Below are 23,645 nucleotides of genomic sequence, written 5' to 3'. Positions count from 1 at the left end.
ACCAAGAAATGCCAAAACCAAGTGATTAACTTGTCAGATTATGAATTAAACCCTATTGAAGAACGGGTACTTTCAAAGGGTCTATCTTTTGTGCCAACCAATAGAATGGACCCACTACTTACTAAGACTGAGCAATATAAGCTGAATCGTCAGCTTAAATTAAAGGAATATTTCACCAAAAATCCACCTTTGCCAAAACCAGCTACGACAGCTATTCCTGTGCAGCTACAGACAATTTTACCCAGATCCTCATTTGAGCCACAGTCCTATAACGCTTCGATTAAGACATTTATGCGACTTTTAGAACAAGAGACTGAGACCTTGTCCAATACAACAACTAAACCACGATATAACCTATCTAAAGTGGAAATTCAGGCCTTGGATCAACTGGCGGCCAATAAAAAACTGATAGTTAGACCGGCCGACAAAGGCGGAGCTCTGGTTATTCAGAATTTAAGTGACTACAAAGCGGAAATCTACCATCAATTGAGTGACTCAGAGACTTACCGGTGCCTGCCTAAAGACCCTACCACTATATATACTAAGGAACTTTCTGACTATTTAGATCAAGCTGTCCTTCGTGGTACCATTGATGACAACTTACGTAAAGCACTTATACCCAGTTACCCCCTTGCACCTCTGCTATATACAACCCCTAAAATACATAAATCCATGGATCGGCCACCAGGCCGTCCGATAATATCAGCCAGACAGTCACTGTTTCAGCCTACCTCACTTTATCTAGATGCACTCTTCCAACCCAGTATACAGAGCCACCCTAGATATCTACTTGATACTTGCACATTACTCAGAAAACTGAATGAGCTACCTGTACTAACTAAACCTACGTTACTCTGTAGCATAGATGTAACAAGTCTCTATACCATAATCCCCCATGATATGGGCTTGGCTGCTGCCAAAAAAATTCTGAGTAACAGTGCCTTATATAGTGGCCCTGACCTTAATTTCTGTATGGAGTTGTTAGAGATGACGTTAACTAAAAATTTATTTTTATTCGATGGTAAATTTTACCTAAAGTGCAGGGGGTGTGCGATGGGGTCCAGTGTGGCCCCATCCTACTCCAACATGTACATGTTTGAGGTGGAGCAGGATGTTTTCTTCGATGACTCGGAGATAAGCAACCAGATTGTGTTCTATTACTGGTACATCGATGACCTGCTCATCTTTTGGCAAGGTACTGAGAATGCCTTTATGGAGGTTATCGCCAATCACAACAGCAAACAGCACCCAGTCAAATTTACCTATACCATCAGTGCAGATAGTATCCACTTCCTAGATGTTCAGATCAATGTAACTAATGGACAAATATCAACGTCCTTATATGCGAAACCTACTGATAGAAACAATTTGTTGCACTATCAAAGCAATCACCCTGAGCCCCTTAAACGGGGCCTCCCCTACTCACAATTCTTAAGGGTCAGATGGATTACGTCTGATCCGATACTAGCGGAGGAACAAATGGACTCCATGGTATCTAAGTTTAGGGAACGTGGATACCACCTTGACATGTTACTAGCAGCTAAGTCCAAAGCACTGGCCATGGACCGCCAATCATTGTTGACAAGCGCCAACAATAAAAAATCTGACTCAATTATGCCATGGGTTAACCAGTTTAACCCACACAGTAAAAATATCCAACAAACAGCTCATAGATTGTGGCCCATAGTACAGTCAGACGCAGACCTGAGCCTTAAAGACACTAGGTTAATGTGCTGCTATACTAGAAGCAGAAACCTGAGGGACAGATTGGTTAAAGCCGATGTTTACAGTAAAGAAGAGGGAATAACATTCTTGAGTAAAAGAAAAGGATGCATTAAATGTTCATGCACCACGTGTCAATTCCTCATACCAGGGGATCAATTCCAACACCCTCTTACGGATAAAACCCTCTTTATTAGACATCGGTTAACATGTTGCTCTAGGTATGTGATTTACCAACTGATTTGCCCCTGTGGGCTGTCATACGTTGGTAAGACTGAACGAATGTTCAAAGAACGTATGGCAGCCCACAGATCATCCATTAAGACTGCTCTTAATACGGGACAGGGGGAATTGCCGGTCACTAAGCACTTCTTGGCGGCCAGACACCCTTTGGCCTCATTGAGATACCGAATGATCGATAATGTGCCCCCCTCATTGCCCCGGCAATAGAGGCCTCAAACTATTGAAGTTAGAAACCCGCTGGATACATCAGCTGGGTACTTTGACCCCCAGGGGTCTAAATGATCATCTAGGTTTGAGCTGTTATCTATAGTTTGGATTTTCCTGCCACCGCTTTGCCTATAATTAGATATGATCCTGTTACTGAGAAGTTCTAGTTAATGAGAATAATCCACTCCTGGACTCCTGTTGATCTAACCCGTTGTAAAGGAATAATATGAATTGCTTACAAGTGTATGTTAAGTTCATTACGCTCCTGATTATGTTTACTTGTAGCTATGGTGATGGGGAGCACAGTGATGAGTCATCCAGTTATGACGTCACTACAACAGCGCCGGCCGGACGGGAACTTGTCCCGCGAACGGAGCGGCGCCAGTCACGGGTGTTTGGGCCTATTTAGGTAAGTTTGTTTGTATTATTATGTTGATACTTGACGAAAGTGCAACTCCATTAAATGGCACTGAAACGTTGCCTTGGAAACCATGTGCTAATGAGTGAATCTGTTTAGTCGCCTGGAGTGCTGCTTCATTATTTATTTATATATATATATATATATATATATATATATATATATATATATACACATACACACACACACACACACATACTAGGGTCAATAACATGGTATCCTTATCTAGGGTTTCAATCTCCGCTGATAAGGTACCTGTCCACGCTGCTACAGTGCTATAAACCCATGCCGACACAATCGCCGGTCTGAGTAGTGTACCAGAGTGTGGGTAAATGGACTTCATAGCACTTTTACTGCATGCTATCTGCAGGATCCCTGAGGATAGCTGTTAAGTCAGCGCTACCTTTTGGGTAAACGTGACAAAGCTTTGTCCACCCTAGGGGAAGATTTCCATCGTATCCTGGCCCTAGTAGGGAAAGGATACTCCCTGAGAATTCTTTGTGGGAATCTGCAGTCTCTTGTCTGGAGATTCCCGCTCTTTTTCTTCATGAGAGGAGGGAAATTTACCTCAGCTTTCTTCCCCTTAAACATGTGTACCCTCGTGTCAGGGACAGATGAGTCATCAGTGATATGCAAAACATATTTTATTACAATAATCATATATTGAATACTTTTCCGCCAGTTTTGGCTTTAACTTTGCATTATCGTAGTCGACACTGGAGTCAGACTCCGTGTCGATATCAGTGTCTATTATTTTGGATAGTGAGTGTTGTGAGACTCTGAAGGTCTCTGCGACATAGGGACAGACATGTGTAGATTCACTGTCTGTTCTCCAATCTTTTGTGCAATAAATTTACCTTAGCACTTAATTTCACATATCCAATCAGGTGTCGGCGTTGTCGACGGAGACACCACTCACACACACATTTGCTCCATCTCCTCCTTAGGAGAGCCTTTTACCTCAGACATGTCGACACACACGTACCGACACACCACACACTCAGGGAATGCTCATCTGAAGATAATTTCCCCACAAGGCCCTTTGGAGAGAGAGAGTATGCCAGCACACACCCCAGCGCTATATGACCCAGGAAAAACACAGCAATTTAATGTTTACCCAGTAGCGCTGTTATCTGCGCCGAATTATGTGCCCCCCGCTCTTATTTAAAACCCTCTCTTCTACCGTGGTATAAGCAGGGGAGAGTACGGGGAGCTTCCTCTCAGCGGTGCTGTGGAGAAAAACATGGCGCTGGTGAGTGCTGAGGGAGAAGCCCCGCCCCCTCGACGGCGGGCTTCTGTCCCGCTAAAAGTGTATAATTGGTGGGGGCTCCTGCATATATACAGTGTCCAGTTGTATATATGCTCCTTTTGCCAAATATGAGGTTTATATTGCTGCCCAGGGCGCCCCCCCCTGCGCCCTTACAGTGACCGGAGTATGTGAGGTGTGTGGGAGCAATGGCGCACAGCTGCAGTGCTGTGCGTTACCTCAGTGAAGATCATGAAGTTTTCTGCCGCCTCTGAAGTCTTCTTTTCTTCTCATACTCACCCGGCTTCTATCTTCCGGCTCTGCGAGGGGGACGGCGGCGCGGCTCTGGGACGGACGGCGAGGGTGAGATCCTGCGTACCAATCACTCTGGAACTAATGGTGTCCAGTAGCCTAAGAAGCAGGACCTAGCTTCAGACAGTAGGGCTGCTTCTCTCCCCTCAGTCCCACGATGCAGGGAGTCTGTCGCCAGCAGAGCTCCCTGAAAATAAAAAACCTAACAAAATACTTTCTATCAGTAAACTCAGGAGAGCTCACTGAAAAGCACCCAGCTCCTCTGGGCACAGTATCAAACTGAGGTCTGGAGGAGGGGCATAGAGGGAGGAGCCAGTGCACACCAGGAACTACATTCTTTCTTAAAGTGCTCATGTCTCCTGCGGAGCCCGTCTATCCCCATGGTCCTTACGGAGTCCCCAGCATCCTCTAGGACGTTAGAGAAACAATAATTGGTGTAGTCCTACAACAAATTAGCTGACCACCTGCCATATCCCCAACAATGCACCAGTTATATATACTGTACAGTAGACATAATAATTGGTATGCAAAGTGGAAGAGATTGGGTGCTATTGCAGATACTACAGAGGAGGGTGAAATGAAAGGTTATTTCAAAAAAGCAAAACAATTGTCGCTTTCAATTTTTGAATTGTACAGTAGTTTCCAATACGGTTTACACTTTAAAAAAGTTAGAGACAACAATGTATTATGTATGTACACATTATAAACACAATATCTAAGATAGCGACACTCTATGTGTTCAGGTAAAGACTCCCCTAATGGTGTTATGCTTACAATAGAGAGGCATTTTCAAACACCATCAATGATTATCTTTATGTGCAAATCTTGTTTCTGGATGTTCTTGTTTCACAGGAACGTCTCATTACGTGTAGTAAGAGATATCCCAAACCTAGCAGGATATCTTAAAAACACGTTTATTCTACTAACTAATAAAAAAGCAGCTATGGGTAATGCAGGGAACTGTACCAGAGAGCAGCATTAGAATGTTAACAAAAAGGGCATCAAAATATTCTGAATGGTTCTGGATGTGTTTCCAAGAAAGGACTTTTCTTTATAATGTTTATTAATTGCAAACTGTATCCATTAGATCCGGTCCCATCCCTTGGAACTGGAAGGGACTAATTTATTAAGTATACAGTAAGTCCATCATGAGGAAGTGTCATCACGTTGGAAAACCACACTGTTTTTAAGTAACGTTTGTAATATCTTTTATGTCATGTTCATGTAGCAAGCCAATCCAGGGCAAGGGTTGAACATAAAGATCATCATTGATGACAGTTGAAAAATAGAACTAGTAAATTGTGAACAGACAATGCTTTGTGACTGCTGCTGCCTAGTCAATACTGCAGAAGCAGTCATAATGGACTCTATCTAGAATAGAGACTACCTAGACTTCATAATAAAACAGATTCTCATTTATCACCCTCTCCGCATCTATAAAAAAAAAAAAGCCCAATGATTAAAATAACTTATTTTGAAATTAAACCTATAGTACCAGTACGTTAAAAAAGGCATTCCATTCTATAATCCCCTTAGTATGGTTCTGTTTATGACCCTATCTAATACAAAGTGTGACACATTGGTGACATGATCATGTTCCAAGGAATTATAGGCCCTCAGTGGTTCATCAACATTTGTGCACACTAGAACTTCATATTAAAAAGGTTCCTATAAATGCCTTGAAAGAAACAAAACTTAATGGATCTCAAATATTAAATACGTAGATTCCAGAAGTCATCCATTTGAAAAAGGTTACACTTGACCACATTATGAGGACTGTGTGTGTCTGAAGCCTAGAACGCAGAGAAATTCCTTAAAGATGGCATTACAATGCAAGGTAAAAGCAAAAAATATTTTTCTATATCTGATAAGCAATACACATAGCTAATCCACTTATGTTAATCTTTATGGGGTGCAAAAGAGCATAGATCTCGAAAATAGTACAAAAAAAAAAGCACAAACCAATTTAACAGAAATATTCGGCAAAGACTTTGTATTTAGTCTAGTTGGTTGTAAATAAGCCTTTTTAAATCAAACTCATGTTCTACATTTGAAAATAAAGAAACTAGCTAGACAGAGTAGATGTACAGAGGATTTACTGTAAGTTAGATGCAACAAACTAAATACAAACAACTGTACAGTGCTTGTACAACCACCTCAACTGGATAGCAATGGAAATGCAGTGTTTTCTCATGTATAAGTACTGTATATAATAGGGACATGAAGAACAAGCGTCATTTCTGTAGGACACTTGCATTGCATTTTGTGGGATCTACTTACCAATCTGCTTTAATGGAGTTTTACATTCATTTGGTATTCCATTTACATTTTTAGGACTACAGTCTGTTTGTGGAAACGGAGATTTAAGAGATATATCTGCTTCATTAAATCCTTGATCACTTTTTCTAGTGCAGTTCTTTACTACACAATGACTTTGTCTATTAGTAGGAGTGTCACTTTTATCAGCCCCAGGGTTAGTGTCATCTGGAGGAAGGGTTTGTTTTTTATTGGGTGTTTTTTTAACAGGAGATTTGGAAGAAGGGCCTTGCAAACACGTCTGGGAGTCACCCGGAGGAACAGAGGTTCTGCAATCTTCTCCCTGTGTCATGGCAGTTGCTGGGGTACCAGTTCCTTGGTAGAAAGGGTTTGGATAATACACTGGTTCTTCTAAGCCAGGAAAACAGATGACTGCTAAAAACCAATGGGCACTATAAAAAAACAAAAAACAAAAAAAAACACGATAAGAAAAACAAAATACACTCTCACAAAGAAAAGGGACTACATGATCCAGATTGTGTATAACTAATTTAACATAAACTTTGGAAAAGTATTACTGAAACCTAATTTGTCTGGGAAAAGTGTAGAAGAATGTATCAATAAAGTTCTATTCTTGGAGTCCAAGTATTATTTTTGTAATGGTTGCTTCTAACTTTTAAAGGTCAAATCACATTTCACTATGCTATGCTAAGCAGTGTCTAATTTTTTACTTAATAAAAGAGATAAATCAAGACCTGTACTGCATTGTCCAGTAGGTAAGGATGGTGTTATTAAACTTTACCGCAGGCTTATGTCATCATTTTGTATTTGTTTCGGTAAGGTAAGGGAGGCAGGGTAGCAGGTGCTCAGAGTGTGTGGAAGTTGAATAAGACTTGGAGTAGGCAGATGCCTTGCAGGCAAGGTCTGATGTATATGTGCGTGACCCACAGTGATGACATAATTTTTATCAGTAATTATTTTATTCTATAGATTATCCTTAGAGTTACCTCCCCCCCCCATCTATACTATTGTACTTTTTTGGGATGTCCTCACCTTTACTCCTCTATTGTTTTTTTTTTCCAGTATGTGGCCTGTTTTTCATTTTTTCTATATGTTTACACACTTTAGGCTACAGATAATGCAGTGATGTTGTCATGTTTTTTTATCATGAGTGGTATTGGATGAGTAAGTAAAGGAAATAAAGTGTTTGGAGACTGTGTGTGTGTGTTATGCTGGTATTTTTCAGGAAATAACATCACTGATCTAGGTGTGAGTGGTCAGAGCAACAGTGCCTAAATTTCAACTTGATTCCATTTTTAGCAGTCAAATAAGTATATATATATATATATATATATATATATATATATATACACACATACACACACACACACACACACACACACACACACACTAATCCCGCCTAAGCAACGATGAGGGAAGCTCCATCTGTATATAGTAGATCCGCACACACTGCTCCAAGATCATCACAAGGTGGTGCTCCATAATGGGCTGGTCAAGTCCACAATACATCAAATCCAATGGTACAGGCACTCACCATTTTGTTACAAACAATACTTTATTTTACGTTATAGGTGCATCCATTAACACATAATGGTCATCCAGTGGGCTGCTGGGTGACCAGATGATGTGCTGTTGCTGTTCTTGACAAAGGTCCACAAGGGACCGAAATGTTGACAAGCTGCTGACATGCTGCAATTCTAACTGCCATCAAGTGTTAATGGATGCACCTATAATAGGTAAAATAAAGTATTGTTTGGAACAAAAGGGTGAATGCCTGTACCATTGTACAGTATTTGATACATACAGTGCTGAATAACAATAGGTGGGAAAATATGGAAACTAAAATTATGCGGCTTGGTATTAGGGCTAACAATTTAATGTACACAGATAAAACTACAATATACAATAATGAAAAAAATAACTAAATAAAAAAAGATGGATCTGTATAATAATGGTTCAAAATATGCAATAATTAAGAAATCAATGTATGTATTGTCAGTAATAATTGGGTCTCCAGCACACCAGGATTGGTGTCTCCTAATAATTTATGGTGAACAGATGATATTGAAAATATCCTGAAATAGTAAAAAAGTGGTACACTGCCAGAGGTCACAAAAAACTTTAGGATAGCAAAAGCTGAAAAATAATGTAAATTTCAGACTTGGAAAAATAGGCCTTTTTAAGTAGCCAAGTAATGTGTTAAAAATTACAGCTGATCTGCAGTAATGAAAAATAAGCCTGTATGGGGAATAATCACCATACTGAAGACTGGAGGAAGGGTTTTTGGACTGACTAATCAAAATTTTACATTTTTGGTTCATCACGAAAGGTTGTTGTATACTTCAGAGTAGGCAAAAGGATAGTTCCTCAGTGTATGGAGTTTATTTACTATGCAGCCACTTGTAAAAAGCGCTGCTTCCTGATGTGTTTAAATATTTAAAAAGGCAATGCTGTTAATAGCAAAAAAGGGGATTTTTGGTCCCTTATCATTGAATCTTTTTCTCTGAAGCAGGCTGTGGGAACTGGACCATAGGATTGCATGTCTGGGGATGGAGACTGGCACCTAACAACTGTAACTTTACAACTAGGCTCCTCCACCCTGCAGCCTAATAATGTCAGTACTTCTTTAAAAGAGTCCGAGTAACAGTAACCCAGTGAAACAGATAGAATCAACAACAAATCAGTAGGGAAAAGACGGTCAAGAACCCAAGAACCCAAACCTCGCATGACTGAGCATTAGGGAGGGAACACCGTGTCCCGCAGCCTGCATCAGGGAAAAGGATTCAACGGTAAGTGAAAAGGGAAATGGAACACTCGGGCTGCCTAACCGGAGAAATGTGCAGCCAAACTGGGTGTCACCTGAAGCAAAAACTTGAAAACTATAAAAAACAAGTAAATTTGTCTACAGAAGACCAGGTGGCTGCATGACAGACTTGTTCTGCGAAGCTCCGTGTCGCATTGCTCTAGTTGAATGCACTGACACCATGTCTGGTGCTGTACAGCCAACACTAGAATAAGCTCAAGAGATCACTGCGCAATGGTCTGCTTTGAAGCTGGCAAACTATGTTTGTGTGCATCATAAAGCACCAGAGTATCTTTACATTGTATAGCGGAAGTACATTCGCAGAGCTCAAATTAAGTCCTGGAGAGCCAGATTATCTAGGTACCCAGAAAAGGCAGACAGTAAAAGTGAAAAGCTGGAACAATTTTTGGCTGGAATGTAGAAGCCGCATAGAGAACCGTTCTATCGTCATGGAAAACAAGAAAAAGCGGTTTGCAAGACAAAGCTCCTAACTCAAACACATCGAGCTGAGGCAATAGCCATAAGGAAGACCAGCTTCCTAGTAGCGAACTGGAGTTTTGCGGACTCTAAAGGCTCAAAAGGGGCCAGTTCTTTACCAACTGTTGAAACTCAGAATTAAGGGACCATTCCCCCAGGTGAAACATGGTCCTGCTGAGGAAGTCCGCTTCTGAAACGGTCCACACCTGGTATTAACACCACTGATAACATTGGAACAAAGTTCTCTGCCTAGGTCAGGATAAAAGCCACCTTCGCCATTGCACTCTTCGTGCCTCCTTGATGATTTATATATGCCACTGCCGTGGCATTGTCTGACAATACGATGGATGGGCTTGTCTCAGATGGTGACCAAATGCCTTGGAGTCACAGATGAAACATCACAGTGCCCAAATGTCCCAATCTGGTGTGACAAGAACACTGGGATAGTGTTTGAGGGCAGGTATATTTGTCCCAGGTTCTTGTCTTACATGTTTTAGAAAATGTTAACTTCTAGGAAAAATGCTTTTTGTTTTGTCTGAACCTTTTCAGTTTGCTGTAAAAGCTGGGAAAAGGCTCTGAGAGAGAGATAAGGCGAGTTCTAGACATTGGGCCCAGTTCGGGTCTTTGGCCTCACAGAGGGCTAATCAGGGTTTCAGCTGTGTAAGAGTGATATAGTGCTTCTAACCTGATTAGTATGGGCAGACTGCCTGGGAAGGCTGCAGGGTCTGTGTGTGAGAGACACGCTTTCTGATGCAAGTAAGCTATACAGTATGTACTGAAGAACTCTGTGTTTTGTTTAGTGACAGTTAGGAACATCTTATGTTTAGTTAGTGCCGGACAGGCAAGGTATTTTTATTTTGGGGTTTGTTTTATTTTCTGTTTCAATAAAACTGGCCGGGGTCAGTTGTACCAGAAACTGGACTTGTGTTGTTCCTCAGCTGCTGCGGGCTGCCATATTCCCCAGGAAAAGGCACCTTGCACCCCTACAGTGTTACAACTTGGTGGAGAATGCGAGCAGGCCGTTCTGCGCATAAGTGAAAGCAGCAGCTTTGTGAGGCCTGCAGAAAACGGTGGTTTATGCAGATACAGCCCAGTGTGAAGTTACTGAGACTCACCCCTGAGGGTTTGATATATGTCCTGGGTGAAAGCAGCTGCAAAGCCGCCTGAAAAATCTGTTGACATGGAGGATCTGCTTAAAGCCTTGCTGCAAGCTACAGCAGCTCAGCAGGAGGCCAACCGACAGCAGCAGGTGGCAATGGAGGAAAATTGGAGACTACAGCAGGTGGCAATGGAGGAAAATAAGAGACAACAGCAGGCAGTTGTTGATTAACTTTACAGGCAACAGCGTCAGGATAGAGAGGCCTTAACAGAAGTGGTGCAGAGACTTGCAGCTCAGGTTGGAGATGTGGCCGTCAGTGCTCCAACCAGCACTAGTTCTATACGAGCCAGTCACTTCCTGCAGAAAATGACAGAGGCTGATGATGTGGAGGCCTATCTGACCACGTTTGAAAGGACTGCCGAGCGTGAGAACTGGCCGAAAGCACAGTGGGCCAGTCTGCTGGCACCTTTCCTGTCAGGTGAGCCCCAAAAAGCTTACTTTGATTTAAGCCCTGCTGAGGCTCGGGACTATGATAAACTAAAGACTGAGATCCTGACCCGCCTGGGAGTCACGCTGTCAGTACGAGCACAACGGGTGCACCGTTGGCTGTACGCCATGGAGAAGCCTCCGCGCTCCCAGATGCACGACCTTATTCAGCTAACAAAAAAATGGCTGCAGCCAGAGACATTAACTGGTCCCCAGATGGTGGAAAGAGTCGTCATGGACCGCTACTTGAGATCTTTGCCCATGGTCCTGCGCAAGTGGGTGAGCCATGGAAACCCGGGTACTGCTGACCAATTAGTGGACATGGTAGAGAGGTATTTGGCAGCAGAGGAACTACTGATGACCACCCAGCAACCCATAGGTCCTCGACAGCGCCCTTCAGTAAAGACTGGTAAGACTGTTCCGTGGGAAAACGTTGCTGGGCGGTTAAGAGAACGCAAGGCTGGAGAGACTGTAAACACTGGCCCTGGAAACAGGCCAATGGGGCTAGAACGGTCTATGCTGCCCAAATGGGTTGATAATCGTGTGGTTAAATGTTTTAGGTGTGGTATGCCAGGTCATGTTATTGCCAATTGCCCAGTCACGCAAGAACCCATGCAATGTGATGCTGCCTTTGAATGTCGCAGAATGTCTTTCTTTGCTAGGTTAGCCTGTACTGTGGTACCTTCACCTGAGCTGGAAAAACAAATGTGTGATGTGTTCTTAGAAGGTAACCGGGTAGAGGCCTTGCTAGATTCAGGAAGTTTAGTTACCCTCGTGAAAGCTGGGTTAGTGAACCCCTTAAAGGTCCAGCAAATACCTATTGGGGTAACTTGCATACACGGGGATACCCAATATTATGCCACTGCTGAGGTGAATATAGAAACTTGTTGTGGGTCAGCAAGGGTTAAAGTGGGACTGGTCCCTACCTTGGTGCATGAGGCCATAATAGGGAGGGATTTTCCTCATTTTTGGAAACTGTGGGAATCACGGTTATCAACAGATGTGAGAAGTAAAAAACCAGTTGATAATACCGGTGATTTTATGGATGTACGTGGGTCTTCGGAACTTTCTGTCCCTTTGCCTTTTGCTAGTTTGGCTGGGGAAGTGACAGATGGGGAGTCCAGTGAGGACCCTCTTGCCGGGAACAGAGACATAGTAGTTAGAACTGAAAGCGTGCCTGACCTGGAGGTAAAGAAGGATCTGTTTGCGTCTGAACAGTTAAAGGATCCTACCTTAATAAAGGCTAGAGAGAATGTTAAGATTGTTAATGGGGAACCTGTGGTACCAGGTGACAGGGTTACGTATCCCCACATGGCCATCTGTAATGAGCTCTTGTACCACATTGTCAAAAGGGGTGAGGATGTGGTGGAACAGCTGGTAGTTCCCCAGCCTTATCGGAGAACGGTACTAGATTTAGCTCATAGTAACGTTACCGCAGGACATTTAGGGGCAGAAAAAACCACTGAAAGAGTTTTACAAAGGTTCTTTTGGCCAGGGGTTTATAAAGAAGTGTCTGAATATTGTTCTTCCTGTCCTGAATGCCAGTATCATGCCCCTAGACCCCATTTCAGGAGCCCACTAGTTCCCATGCCTATTATAGAGGTCCCGTTTGACAGAATAGCCATGGATCTCGTGGGGCCCTTGTTAAAGTCTGCTCGGGGCCATCAGTATATCCTGGTAATTATGGACTATGCCACTCGATATCCTGAGGCTGTCCCTTTACGCACTATCACAACCAAGGCGATAGCTAGGGAGCTGGTGCAGGTATTTAGTAGAGTGGGAATACCAAAGGAAATTTTGACTGACCAAGGTACTCCATTTATGTCAAGGATCATGAAAGAATTGTGCAAGTTATTTAAGGTCACTCACCTCAGGACGTCCATCTACCATCCCCAAACTGACGGGTTGGTGGAAAGGTTTAATAAAACATTAAAAAGTATGTTAAAAAAGGTTGTTGAGAGAGATGGGAAAAACTGGGATTGTTTGTTGCCCTACTTGTTAATGGCCATCAGAGAAGTCCCTCAGTCCTCTACGGGGTTTTCTCCATTTGATTTGTTGTATGGTAGACACCCCAGAGGGCTGTTGGATATTGCCAAAGAGACGTGGGAAGGACAGCCCACTCCTTATAGAAGCGTTATTGAGCATGTAACACAAATGCAGGATAGGATTGCAGCCGTGGTACCTGTTGTCAGAGAGCACATGGAACAGGCCCAAAGTGCTCAACAGAGGGTCTATAACCGGAGTGCCAAGATACGGGAATTTGCTCCTGGAGATAGAGTTCTTGTTTTGGTACCCACTGTGGAAAGCAAATTCCTAGCTAAATGGCAGGGTCCATTTGAGATTAGGGAAAAAGTGAATGAGGTTAATTACAAAGTATACCAGCCGGGAAAGAGAAAACCCGAACAGATCTACCATGTTAACTTAATCAAACCCTGGAAAGATAGGTTGTCTCTGTCAGCGGAGCCTTGCCCTTCGGTGTCTTCACCCCGGTTGCTTCCCGCAGTGAAGGTGTCAGAGACATTATCAGCTGATCAGAACAATCAGGTTAAAGAATTTCTCATCCAAAATAGGGAGGTATTTTCAGAGCTGCCTGGCCGAACGACCATAATAAAACATGACATTGTCACAGAACCAGGGGTCAGGGTTCATTTAAAGCCATATAGGATTCCTGAAGCTCAGCGAGAAGCTATTTCTAAGGAAGTTAAAACCATGTTAGAACTTGGAGTCATAGAGGAGTCTAACAGTGAGTGGTCCAGTCCCATAGTGCTCATCCCGAAGCCCGACGGTAGCATACGCTTCTGTAATGACTTTCGTAAGTTAAATGAGGTGTCCAAGTTTGACGCATACCCCATGCCCCGTGTGGATGAGCTTGTAGAAAGGCTGGGAACAGCCAGGTTTCTCACCACATTGGACCTGACCAAAGGTTACTGGCAAATACCTTTATCTGATAGCGCCAAAGAAAAAACAGCCTTTTCGGTTCCGGAGGGGCTGTACCAGTATAAGATGTTACCCTTTGGGTTGCATGGGGCTCCAGCAACCTTTCAACGGGCGATGGATAAAATTTTGAGGCCCCATAGAAAATATGCAGCTGCCTATTTGGATGATGTGGTAATTCACAGTACAGACTGGGGGTCCCATTTGGTTAAAGTACAAGCAGTACTGGACTCAATCAGAGAGGCAGGGTTAACTGCTAACCCAAAGAAGTGCTGCCTCGCAATGGAGGAGGTCAAATACTTGGGCTTCACCATAGGCAGAGGTCTGATTAGGCCCCAATTGAATAAAGTTGATGCTATTCAAAACTGGCCTCGTCCAGTGAATAAAAAACAGGTAAGGGCTTTTTTGGGAATTACTGGGTACTATAGACGGTTTATTCCTAATTTTGCGACCACAGCGGTGCCGTTGTCAGACCTTACCAAAGGGAAGCAGTCAAATGTGGTGAAATGGAACCCTGATGCAGAAAAGGCGTTCCAAGCATTAAAAGTGGCTTTGTGTTCACAACCGGTGTTGATAACACCAGATTTTTCAAAAGAATTTGTGGTACAGACAGATGCCTCAGAGGTAGGGATAGGTGCTGTGCTGTCCCAAACCAGAGATGGGGACGAACACCCTATCATTTATTTGAGTAGGAAACTCAATGAGCATGAAAAAAGGTATGCCATTGTGGAAAAGGAGGCTTTGGCCATTAAGTGGGCACTAGATACCTTGAGATATTACCTCTTGGGTAGACAATTCAGACTAGTGACAGACCATGCCCCTTTAAAATGGATGTATGTAAATAGAGGCAAGAATGCTCGTGTAACTAGATGGTTTCTAGCGTTGCAGGACTTTAAGTTTACTGTCGAACATAGACCGGGAACACAATTGGCCAACGCAGATGCATTGTCTCGCATCTTCTGTTTGGGGGCTACAAGTGTTCCGGCCCCTAGGTCGAAACAGGGGAGGGGGATATGTGACAAGAACACTGGGATAGTGTTTGAGGGCAGGTATATTTGTCCCAGGTTCTTGTCTTACATGTTTTAGAAAATGTTAACTTCTAGGAAAAATGCTTTTTGTTTTGTCTGAACCTTTTCAGTTTGCTGTAAAAGCTGGGAAAAGGCTCTGAGAGAGAGATAAGGCGAGTTCTAGACATTGGGCCCAGTTCGGGTCTTTGGCCTCACAGAGGGCTAATCAGGGTTTCAGCTGTGTAAGAGTGATATAGTGCTTCTAACCTGATTAGTATGGGCAGACTGCCTGGGAAGGCTGCAGGGTCTGTGTGTGAGAGACACGCTTTCTGATGCAAGTAAGCTATACAGTATGTACTGAAGAACTCTGTGTTTTGTTTAGTGACAGTTAGGAACATCTTATGTTTAGTTAGTGCCGGACAGGCAAGGTATTTTTATTTTGGGGTTTGTTTTATTTTCTGTTTCAATAAAACTGGCCGGGGTCAGTTGTACCAGAAACTGGACTTGTGTTGTTCCTCAGCTGCTGCGGGCTGCCATATTCCCCAGGAAAAGGCACCTTGCACCCCTACAGTGTTACACTGGGTTAAGGAAGGATCGACCCTGGAGGAGATGATTGGGGACAAGCCACAACTGCAGAGACGGACAAGTGCTGCTGGACAACACCAGAAATTTAGGAGGCTAAAAATTTGTTGTCATCCATGTTGTAGATCACAGAGTGAAGAGATTCCATTTGAAAATAATCAACCCATAAATTGGTGTTCAAGGCGCAGAGATTAAAAATTGGTCTGATAGTCATTCAGCATTCAGACAAGGAACAGTTTGGAGTAAAACCCCAGTATTTGTACGGAGGTACTGGAGCACTGACACGGTATGACAGGAGAGAATTGATAGCTTGTGTCAAGTTAACTCTTTTTCTCTGGCTACCGAAGCAAAGCAGTAGCGAAAAAAAAACGATGAGGAGGTGGACCCCTGAGGTCTATGATGTATCCTCTGGATATTATGCTGAGCACCCAGGCGTCTGAAGACGACACCACGCAACGGTTTTTGAACTGGAGCAAGCGCTCCCCAATTGGTGATGGCACTGGGTGCAGAGGAAACCCTGTCAGGCACTAGGCTTTTTCTACGGCGACTGTTTCTGGAAAATCTGCCCTTCGAGATGCCAAACCCTGGGCGGAGAAATAACAGCTTCTATTAGACTGTATGTAGTGAACGCCACACTTTAAAAACGAAAAAAAACAAAACCTTAAGAGTGTACCCTGATGCTTAGGCGATGTTACCGGGAGAAAAGTAAAAGTGAAAAACTAACAGGTCATTTAGCAACTGCACAACAATTACAGACTGTAAAGGCAATAAAAGCAGAAAGATTATAATAATCTATCCACATGCAGTTGTAGAGGAGAGAAGCAGAGCTGAAACGTGCACCAGGACACATGATGAGATTAATAAGGTAAGAGTTTCAGTTTAATTTCTCTTCTTCCTACACAGCAGGGCAGCCTGTACCAGATGCTACCACACAGCACAGGGTAGACCAGCAATTGAGACTCCGCCCCGCTGCACAGTGACTTCCATCACCTGCCAGATAGTGCTTTTCCCTCCCCTTGAGGAGTGAAGCACATGTTTAGCCATCATCGGCTGCCTGTACGGGCACCTCCCTTGCTCACTGTCCCTGGGCCAGGCGGTCTCCGCTGAGACCAGAGTGCACAGCGGGGTCCCTACACCACCCCCCGCTGCTCCTGTCTCACAGCAAACTAGTCTCCGGCAGCAGAGACAAGCAGCACACAGTCCCATACTGGAAAGAAAAATAAAGTCCCCCCCCCCGCACCCCAAATAAAGGTCTCCATCCCCAGCCTGCAATCCCATGGTCCAGAATCACACAAGCCTCACTGAAAGAGAAATATGGGATGTTTTGCTATTAAAAGGGATTCAGTATGTAATATCAGCAGTCAGGATGCCAGAGGTCACATGGCTTAAAGCGCCATCCCGACACTGGAAGGGGTAAGTATTTTAACACTCCCCCTCCCCTCCCCTAAGCCTTCAGGGGTGGTGGCTATGGCTAACCACCGTCCCCCCCCCCCCCCCCCCCCCAGTACCTAACCCTAATCCCCCAGCCCCCTAGTGCCTGACCCTAAGACCCCCCACCCCTCCCACGGGGCCCTAACCCATACCTCGGTATTACCTTGGGATGTCGGCTGCCGCTCTCCTAAGTGGTGTCGGTATTCCAGCATCGACCGCCAGGTTGCCGCATGCATCCCATTAAAAGTATTGTCCTTTTAAACGTCATACTTTAACACGACAGGAGGCAAAGGTTTTTACAATTGACTGCTTAGTAAATAAATTCTACATCCTTTCGCCTACTTGACAGTAAATAAATTCCTGTGACACAAACTGTCAAATATTGAGAAGAAAGCATGATAGTATGGGACTCTACTTGCAGAGTGACTGGCACCCTGAACCAAAATGGGTACAACAGCATTTTGTAGAGCAATGCAATGCGCTCTGGTCTACACCTAGTTGGTCAAGGGTTCATCCTACAGCAATATAATGAACCAAAACATACCACCAGGCAATGTCAGAACTACCTTTGATAAAAAGAAAAAAAAACAAAGGCTTCAAATCATGGAATGTCCAGCACAGTTTCCAGACAAACCCCATCAAGTTGGTTTGGCATAAATGGGACAGAAATCAAAGCAGCCTACAAGTGCCAACATATTTGTGGGAACTTCTGCGACAATGTTACTGAACAATTCTTGATTTCCATTGTATAAAGAAAGGCACGTGTTCAGTAGTTATATCTGCAAAAGGTGGCTACTTTGAAAAGTTAAACATACGTTTTCAAAATATTTCTAGACAGGATAGAAAAAGGAAGACCGCCTTTAACATTCTGCAACATAGGACTGTAAAATAAGCTTTTGCAAAGAAAAGGCTTAAACTTACTCGAGTGTTTACCAAACTCTATCCTCAAGACCCCCTAACAGTCCTGGTTTTAAGAATATCCATGGTTTCCAAGAAGCGTGAAGTGTTCACTCTTATCAAAAAACAACTTGCTCCTCAGCTACATAGATTTTACACCGACCCAATGGGCGTTATGTTATTTCGGAGGTTATTATACTTAGGCAGAAATTCACACTTTGTAACGTATATGCTCTTAATGCCTACTCAAAATTATTTTTTCAGTCTCTATTGGCCAAACTTAGCCCCTATATTGACATCACTTTAATTGTGGGTGGGGATTTCAATATAATGGCCTCTGACTACATTGACCGGCAGCGTCCACCTATTAAACCCACACGTCCTGTACCTATTGGTATTCCACAGTTGTACGCTGACCTTCATCTTACTGATGTCTGGAGATCCTTCCACCCGACTGATAAATTCACGTTTGTCCACTGCTCAAACCGCGCTTTCCTGCATAGATTACGTTTTGCTCTCTGCTAGGTGGCTCTCTAGAGTTGATGACTCTCAGACTGAACATGTATGCCTCTCCGACCATGCCCTGACTTTGTTCTCCCTTTCCCCTGTCAGACATTGGCTTCCATAGGCCGTGGAAGTTCCTGTCTATTTGGCTAACTCTGTGAAGTTTCGTAATACTCTGGAGACGGCATGGTGCGACTATGCGGACAATAATGGGTCTCATGCGGAGGAACCTGCCTTTTTCTGGCAGGCTGCTAAGTCGGTTCTACAGGGGGGTCATTATAGCTTATAATGCTAAACATAATAAGAATTGATCCCAGTTGTATATTCAGGCCCAGACAGACCTTGCAGCTTCTTTCCAGGCTTTCAAATCTCACCCTCCCTCAGAGAACTTTATTTTAAAGCAAAAGCTCATTTTGATGGGGTTCTTGACAAATTGACTGCCCGTCACACTTTTCGTTAAGAATTGTCAATTTTATAAGTTTGATAACAAAGCAGGAAGACTATTGTCAAACGTATTGCGGAGCCATACTGCTCCATCCTCCATTACGGCTTTAAAGTCCCCCTCTGGGTCTGTACTGCATAAGGCCCAAGATATAGCTACTACCTTGAGAGATTTCTATGCAGATTTGTATTCTACTCCGGATGTCGATTTGGACCAAAAATACCTCTTTTGGAACACCATTACCATACCCCACTATCACTCCAGAGCAATCTGCCTCCCTTCTTGCCCCTATTTCATTCGATGAAGTTTCTGCTGTTATTGGTAAACTTAAACCCTTGAAAGCACCTGGCCCTAACAGTTTTCCCGGGGAATTTTTCTAAATTCTACGTAATCATGTATGCTCTCCTCTTACGGACCTTTTTCATTCCATTCTTACCAATCATGTGCTTCCATCACACTTTAATAGTGCTATTAATAAAGTACTGTCCATGCCTGGCAGCGATCCCTTGTTCCCTGCACCATACTGCCCTATTTCTCTTTTAGATGTGGTTACAAAATGTTTATGAAAATTATTTCTGATAGACTGAAGTTGATTCTACCCTCTATTGTAGAGCCTGACCAAACTGGTTTTATTCTGGGACGTCATTCCACGATTAATATTCGCAAGGTGAACTTGGTGGTTCGGTCGTCGGCCTCCTCCCCCTTTTCCTCACCTCAGGTGATTATTTCTATGGACGCTGAGAAGGCATTCAACATGGCCACCTGGGATCACCTTTATCATTCTTTGACCAAGTTTGGTTTCTCTTTAGATTTTGTATCTCTTCTTCAGGCCTTATATTCTTCTCCCACCACCCAGGTATCCAGCTTGGCTTTTTGTCTTCCTCTTTTCTGGTGGCTCGTGGCACCAGGCTGGGGTGTCCTCTATCCCTTCTATTATTTGTACGAGCCCTAGAATCGTTATCTATCGCTTTGTGCCGTTCCCTGCATATAAAGGGATATTTATAGGCCAAACTAAGCTTAAATTATCACTGTTCGCTGACGACATGCTCTTGTTTGTCTTCGATTCTGTTTCCTCTTTGCCAGTAATCCCCTCTTTATTCACTTCCTTTGGTTCTTTTGCTGGTTACAAAATTAATTTTTATAAAAAACAGAACTGATGCCCTTCCATGGCCTTACTGCGCTAACCTTGGAGAACCCCTCCTTTGCCCAATTCCGCATAACTACTTCTGATTTTAAAGACCTGGTCATTGTTATTCCTTTGAAAGTGTTGTCTCTATATAGTTTAACTTTTGCCCCTATTACTGCACGTATTGCCAATTTGCTGGATACCTGGAAAATGCTGCTTCTATCTATGATGGGTCTTATAGCCCTTATTAAAATTGTGATTTTCCCAAAGCTATCTTATCCAATTCAGATGTTGCACATAGTTCTTTCCCAACATGATGTTAAACATTGTATGCAACTCTTTACCTCTTTTATATGACAAGTGGGACACCCCCGTATTGCGGTGGCTAAATTGCAATTGCCTTAGTGGTTTAGGTCTCCCAGAACTAAACATATTTATGAAGGCTGTCTTTTTTAGATATATAAATGATTGGTTTTCTGGGACAGCAGTTTATACCCACTCCGTTTCTGAAACAGTTTATTTCACCCTTCCTCATCTGCTGCTCTACTGCATACACCAAAACGTCTAATTCCCGCCCACATTCTTACTAATATACTCTTCCATGACACCTACTTTGTTTGGAAATCAATATGCCACAAATTATCTCATCCTTACACTGCTTCCAAATATTTAACATTTTGGGGCAATCCCCTTTTTTCCCCCCCCTGGGCTTGACATGAAACACTACATACTTGCTCTGGAGGGATAGTGGTATTGCTAAAATTAAGGATGTATTCAACCCAGGTGGGACTGTGCTCACCTTTAGTGTGCTTCATGATATTAAAATGCTAAACCGTTTATATATTTCTCAAGCTAGGCGCTGCCGCAGGGTTTTGGGAGAGTTGGGGGTATGTCTTAAATGCAAATGTCCTAATGCCACTTTTTTCCATAACTTCTGGCAATGTCCTAAAATACAGAAGTTTTGGGGTACACTTGTCAATTATATCAACTCTATATTTCATATGAAACTCTGTATGTATCCTCTTGCATTGCTCTGTGCAAATTGTAAGGCTTGGGATCTGGGGACCAGTGAAGTCTCCGTCTTACCCTTATTAGCAGTCATTGTCACCGTTGCAAAGAAAGTTATTCTTTGTAATTGGACCTCCACCTCACTCCCCTTTTTGACTGTGGTGAAATCCTTATTACTTAAGACTTTGTATTACTACCGCCAATCTATATATCCTGCATTTGAAACGGGGGTGATCTCCTTTTATAAAAAATGGGGTGCTCTTGTTGACTCCCTCGACTCCTCCACCCCGGATAACATACTTAAAGTATTTGAAACCACCTCTTGGTACTTATGCCGTACTTTGTCCTAAGCTAAGGTATTGACCTAGTTTTTTGTTTTCTTTATTGCCTCTACTCCAATCTATATTTTATGATACTGATGTCTAACCTACGCACTCCTGCTTCACTTCGCCCCTACTGTTCTCCCCCCCCTCCACCACCCCTCCCTGTCTCTTTCTGACTTTCTTCTTCTCTTCGATCTTATGCCATTCTCTTTTTTGATGTGATATGTGTCAGATATATGAAGGCTTTATATTAGCGGTCTCTTACTCTGTGGTGCTTTTTGTATGTTTTTGCTTACTAATGTGTACCGCTTGTTACATTTATGCAATTGACTGGTTCAACGTTGCCTATTGTACCTTCATATGCCTTTTTCATACAATGAAAATATAAAAAAAAAATGAATATCCATGGTTGAGCAAAGATTGGTCAATCAAAGTGATTATATTATATTATCTGTGTTCTAGCAAAGATAACTCTAGCAAAGATAACCTGGACTGTTAAGGGGGGTACTCACGGAGCGATATTCTAAGCAATCTGACTAGATTGCTTAGAATATCGGCAGGATCGCTCCGTGTGTAGCCCCCTCGGCGATAGCGATGCGCGGCCCCGCACATCGCTATCGCCGCTGCTAGATTGGCCTGCATGCAGGCCAATCTAGCGGGTCGCTCACTTCACCCGCTGGGTGAAGTGAGCGGCCCCCCGTCTCCCCCCGCACGCTCAGCACAGATCGCGCTGTGCTGAGCGGCAGGAGAGATGTGTGCTGAGCGGTTCGCTCAGCACGCATCTCTCCTTGATCGGCCCGTGAGTACTGGGCTTTAGGGTGCACTGAGGATAGAGTTTAGGAAACACTGCTATTGTGTAGTCTAAATTAGTTACAATTCATTTTGACATAAAGTAAGATCAGTTGTCTTGAAAATATTTTAAAATACACTACAAAGAATGAACTATGCTTCTTATTGTCCATGTGCCTGTTGGATTATCAAACATAGAATAGAGCTGATTTTTTACAGTCTGGCAATTTAGGCTGTACTTAGCAGGATTTCTTTATATGGAAATGAGCATGCAAAAGTTTGTTATTTGCAGTTCTCGATTTTACATACGCTTCATTAAGTGGAACAAAAATGAAGTCTTTTTGAAAGATATCCACGTGCCGAGTCCATGTTTTAACTCTTCCATGTCTCCTTTGCTGCAATCTATGGAAAAACAAATATATATATACATAATCTAGACTTGTGATATTGTTAATTTGTATTGTTATTTTTAAAAGAAAGTATACATTATGGTCATGAGTATACACTATGTTGGCAGTCCTATAAAAAAAAAAGTGTCTCTATCCAAAATTAACTTTGCTAACTTGTTCTGTTATGATGGTTAATGGGGAAAATGTTTATATTGTAAAATGCAGATGCCAAAATTTCCATTGCCAAGATGTGCTTTTACTGTAATCACAGAACTCTGCCTGGGAAAAAAGGAGCAGTCCACCATGCATTAAAATGTTATGTAGACATTAAAAGACAGCAGAGAAAATATCATGTAGCTACTCAGTTGGCTTATATGTACTTACGTTAAGTTAGCAGTATCCTGAAGATTCCTCCTCTCTCTCTGATTTAGGCGCTTATAGAAAAAAGAACTAAAAATATGAATTTTATCTGCCTTTTCTCGAAGTTTCTCAAGCACTAAATACCTGGTAGAAAAAATAAAAATAATAATGGTGAGTACATTGAAACGTTAAAAAAAAAAAAAAAAAAAAAAGAGAAGAAAATTTCTGCAGCTGGTCCTATTCTTATAGAGTCTGGTCCAAAGACCATTGTCCGATATTCGGGATCCCGTACACACACCTCTTTATTTAGGCGGCCGCTCTGTTCCACAAAGGCAACCAGGTATATGGCCCGAAATCTGTAGAAAAGGGAAGGAAAGGAACAAGCGCCTATGGTGTAGTATTTTCAGGAAGGGGTATTGATATTTTACCCACATAAAACTGCGTACCAGATAGTAGCTTGTAGCCAAGGCACATCAATTCACTGTCTTGTGCTCCTCATATAATGCTGGAATCTACAAGTCAGAACAGAAATGCACACGCCCTATGGTGTAGTAGTTTACAGT

The 23,645-nt window shown here is 42.9% G+C and overlaps 1 protein-coding gene across 3 annotated transcripts in view; it reads right to left on the bottom strand.

Moving 5' to 3' along the window:
* The window catches only part of SENP6 (SUMO specific peptidase 6), a 343,996-nt gene that overhangs the window by 42,958 nt on the left and 277,393 nt on the right, over positions 1-23,645 (bottom strand). For all 3 annotated transcript variants that reach the window (XM_063916838.1, XM_063916835.1, XM_063916837.1), the window contains 3 exons: positions 23,107-23,226; positions 22,643-22,735; positions 6,429-6,856 (listed from right to left, as the gene is read on the bottom strand). In XM_063916838.1, the coding sequence (XP_063772908.1) occupies positions 6,429-6,856; positions 22,643-22,735; positions 23,107-23,226 (641 nt within the window). The remainder of the gene's footprint in view (positions 1-6,428; positions 6,857-22,642; positions 22,736-23,106; positions 23,227-23,645) is intronic.

This window comes from Pseudophryne corroboree, chromosome 4 (genome assembly GCF_028390025.1).
Source record: "Pseudophryne corroboree isolate aPseCor3 chromosome 4, aPseCor3.hap2, whole genome shotgun sequence".
In the NCBI taxonomy this organism is placed as follows: domain Eukaryota; kingdom Metazoa; phylum Chordata; class Amphibia; order Anura; family Myobatrachidae; genus Pseudophryne; species Pseudophryne corroboree.
The sequence above is the reverse complement of the archived record's forward strand: the minus strand, read 5'-3'. Positions and strand labels throughout refer to the sequence as shown.